This window comes from Poecilia reticulata, linkage group LG13 (genome assembly GCF_000633615.1).
Source record: "Poecilia reticulata strain Guanapo linkage group LG13, Guppy_female_1.0+MT, whole genome shotgun sequence".
In the NCBI taxonomy this organism is placed as follows: domain Eukaryota; kingdom Metazoa; phylum Chordata; class Actinopteri; order Cyprinodontiformes; family Poeciliidae; genus Poecilia; species Poecilia reticulata.
The window spans coordinates 23,799,066-23,802,985 of NC_024343.1; the positions used below are offsets into that span (position 1 = coordinate 23,799,066).

Here is a 3,920-nt window from a genome sequence, read left to right on the forward strand (position 1 = left end):
CAAATCTGATTACAAACAAGTCTCACTTTTCTTGTGCATTGCAGTTATTCTTAGTAGGTCGAAATTTTACTTAAGTAAGAGTAGCAATACTTTTAATTAATCATCATCATCAACAACTGTAAGACACAAGTTGGTCCATATAAAAGCACTAATTAAAATATTGACAAATAATAAAAATATAGTAATGCTCAACTAAAAGTAAAAAGTAAGGTGTAGTAAAGAAAAAAATACTTCTACAATTTTCAACTCAAGTAAACATCACCGAGCAAATGTAACTGGTTGTCACCCACCTCTACAAACAGTACTTGACTTAATGCATGCTTTATTTTATGCAGCGGATTTAAAGCGCCAGCTGCTCATTACTTGGGGAATAACTGCGCCGCCGTTCCCCTAACCCAACATATTGTGTGATTAAAGCCGGTCCATCTTCTCGGGGCGCTCACCGGGGTTGACCGCAGACAAAGGAGCTGATCGCTGATTGGCTCCGGCCGTGTGCGCTCTGTTGGCCCTCAGCGCCTGCAGCTCCAGCCTCTATTCACATGTTAATGAGCCCCTATAAATACCAACAACAGCCAGTCAGCGCCAGCAGCACGACACACAGGGGTGGTACAATAAACACAGGGCGCCTCGCCTGCCTTTCTCCCCTCCTCCGTCTGCCTGTAACCGGTTCTGTTTGCCAGCTGCCCCCCCCCCTTCCCCCTTCACGGACGACACAGAAGGCGAAAAGCTGCAGTGGAAGAAGCCACAGACGCGGCGTTCCGACCAACATGGCCCCCGCTGCCCGGCCCGGTGTCGCCGGACTTTGCATGGAGGAGGACGAGTCCTGCTACGGGATTCAGAAAGCGGACAGAAAGGTGCGGCAATGATGGTGTGGCGCACTTGTCACGCTGCGTGCAGAGACAAGGGGATGTTTTGCTTACATTTCTAAGTTAATCACACTTCTATTCCAAGTGAAGATAAACGCTCGTTTTCTTTCTGGAATCCTTTAGATCAGGAAACCTTTGGTGGAGAAGAAGAGACGAGCTCGCATCAACGAAAGTCTGCAGGAGCTGCGGACTCTGCTGGCGGATACAGACGTGAGTATACGGCGCACACGCTGGACCGCAGTATCTTACTGCAGGCCGGTTTATTTCGTGGAGCTGATCTGACTTTTACTTTCCATTTCCATAGCTCCATTCCAAAATGGAGAACGCAGAGGTCCTGGAGATGACAGTGAAGAAGGTGGAGGATGTTCTCAAGAACCGGTCTCAAGGTCAGATTCACTTTTTAGTAGATTGAGAGTTACAGGATGGCACAGCTTTTATACTTCTGTGATGCTAAAAAAAAAAAAACAGATTTTTTTTCTGAATAAACTGATTCATTTCAGTTGTGATAACATGTATTGATCGATTTTTGTATTCACGCACCGCTGAAAATTTCTTCGTTATTGGTCCATGTTAGCAAATATTTTGAATCGACGTGATAGATTTATTGGGAGATGTTGTATCATAAATAGTATCATGATTAAAATAATATAATTATCATCAGTTATTATCAGCTAGAGAAACATGAGCTATAGCATTGATATCTTAGTTCCTTAGATCAGTTCAGACATGAGTCTTTCATAGTTTCTGTTTAAAAGAGTAAAAGAAAATGCTTAACATAATTTAACTGCTTTAAATGGTGATTACCAAGTGAAATGTGGGGAAAAAATGCTTTTCTTTTTTCTTAAGCGAAATCATAAGCAAAGAAAATGTTTGGAGGATTCCAAACTACTGTACTACTTTTCTCCAGCTTCATGTAGCAGATTTTTACTCATATCTTTTAATCAGACCTAAAATAAAACTGGGGATCAGAAACCCTGACCAGTTCATCTTTCAATAGTTACTATGACATTTTATTTATCGTTGATTTACTTTTGATTCAAAGTCATACAGAAAAACATAGAATAAATTCTGAGTTTTAAAATAGTTTTTCCACTGTACGTTATCCCTTCAGCTGTTTTGCTCTTTGGAAGAGTGACACTTCTTTATTATTTTCCTACATTACTATTAGAACTTTCATGTGATTGGATCCATGTTTAATCTTACTGTTAGGAAAAACTGCAGCCGTCCATTTTCAGCCTGCTGACCTGCAGTGTGCGGCATCTTCTGGAGGAGGGACAGCAGTAATATTCTGTTCAACCTGGCACTTTGTTTGGGATTTTATTAAAAACGTTTCATATCATAGCACTGATGCGTCAGAAACTAGTTTGTTTTTTCTTCTTGATCAGTTTATTGCCTGCAGAGCCGGTGTGCAGCAGTACTGTAATGTCATTTCCTTCGACTCTCCTCCCTCAGAGGCCGATGCACTCAGCCGGGAAGCCAGCGAGAGGTTCGCAGCCGGCTACATCCAGTGCATGCACGAGGTCCACATGTTTGTGTCCAACTGTCCGGGCATCGACGCCACAGTGGCGGCTGAGCTCCTCAACCACCTGCTGGAGTGCATGCCGCTGAACGAGGACCACCTCCAGGACGTCCTGATGGACCTGATCACGGACACTCCAGGGACCAACGGCAGCACTTGGCTCGGCGCCGCTGAGGGGCCCTGCCCGACCCCGGCCCTTTCCAACTCGTCCACCGATGAGTTGTGCTCAGACCTGGACGAGACGGACAGCGAGCACAACCAGAGCTCGACGGAGGGAGCGGAGAGAGGGGAGGCCCTGAGCATGCCCACCGTTACATACCCTCAGTGTATGTGGAGGCCTTGGTAGGAAAGGTCTGTAGCTGCAGCTGGGATCTGCTGGAAACAGGAATTGTGGGATTTCATTGATGTGAAGCACCTCCTTCAGAAAGAGAAAACTCCACCCTACAACACATGAGCACCATTTGCTGCTGAAGCATTTCTGGACTTATTTAACCAATTCAAGAACTGCCAACTGACATGCACTGAAAGTCTTAAGATGATCGCCCCGCACTGAGTTCCATTTCTATTAACGGGACCAAACCTAGCTTCTGTGGACCTGGATCTATTCGCTCTTATTGAGGTGCAGCTACTGTACATCCTTTCTTCTTCATTCTGGGAAGTGTAGAAATTCACTAAATAAATTACAAGTTTAGGCAGACGGAGCAACATTTGACCCATAAGCACACATATAGTTCTTTTGGAAATCACAAAAAAAAAAAACTTAATAAGTGCACTAAAGGGTGGAGTTTTTCCTTTTCCTTATCAGCAGGGCCCCAATTCTTGTGGGCCGCTGCAGCTTGGGACCTCCTGAAAGGACTCTCCTCCTTCCTTCCTCAGTCCTGACACCCTGGCTTTGAGTACTCTCTTAAGACTTCTCTTCACACCTGGGGGATAAAAGAACGTCCCCTCTCAACACTTAGAACCCAACAAAGGACAGAAAAGGACCAGTTGAAGGCGGTCACACTTATTCTGTGTGTAACTGTGTACATGGAGTTTGGATGAGGAGAAAAGCTCTTTTTAGCACCTGAGAGGTTTGGCAATGCCTCTGATTAATATAAATAATGGTATTTTGTGTATTGCTGTAGCTTATGAGACACATAGCCTCTTTACGTTGTAACAATGTTTAATTAACTGTTTGAATTTGCTGAATAAAATAATGTAGCTGAAATGCTTTTGGCTGATGTAGTGAAACTAAATCAATGCACAAAATATGTGTGGCGGTTCTAAGGCCTTTTCAGATTTTGTCACATAAGCACAAAATTTGATGCGTTTCATTGGGATTTATGGTATAAGTCAACACAACCTGTTCGCTCTTGGGAAAATGAACTTGAAGGATAGGTCTTAAAATGTTTACAAATAAAATTCTGAAAAGGTTTTTGGCAATCTTTTGCAATTTTTGCTTGAAACCTCTGCATGCTCAGTCAGTACGTTCAGGTTGTCCTGTTGAAAGGGGAAACTCTGCTTCAGTCTCAAGTTGAACACAAGCAGCCCCACAT

General features: G+C 43.7%; 1 protein-coding gene across 1 annotated transcript; it reads left to right on the forward strand.

The window, feature by feature from the left end:
- Positions 1 to 509: 509 nt before the first annotated feature.
- On the forward strand, positions 510 to 3,592 carry her13 (hairy-related 13). Its single transcript, XM_008426138.2, has 4 exons — positions 510 to 854; positions 990 to 1,076; positions 1,171 to 1,252; positions 2,319 to 3,592. Exons 1-4 carry the CDS (start codon positions 540 to 542, stop codon positions 2,729 to 2,731), a joined length of 897 nt encoding a protein of 298 aa, XP_008424360.1. The 5' UTR covers positions 510 to 539; the 3' UTR covers positions 2,732 to 3,592.
- The last annotated feature ends 328 nt before the right edge of the window (positions 3,593 to 3,920 follow it).

Bases quoted from the DNA above. Each gene is read 5' to 3' on its own strand.
- her13 (XM_008426138.2), top strand. From the start codon at position 540: ATGTTAATGAGCCCCTATAAATACCAACAACAGCCAGTCAGCGCCAGC. The intron at 855-989 runs GTGCGGCAATGA...GGAATCCTTTAG, and splicing joins TTCAGAAAGCGGACAGAAAG to ATCAGGAAACCTTTGGTGGA. The intron at 1,253-2,318 runs GTCAGATTCACT...CTCCTCCCTCAG, and splicing joins TCTCAAGAACCGGTCTCAAG to AGGCCGATGCACTCAGCCGG.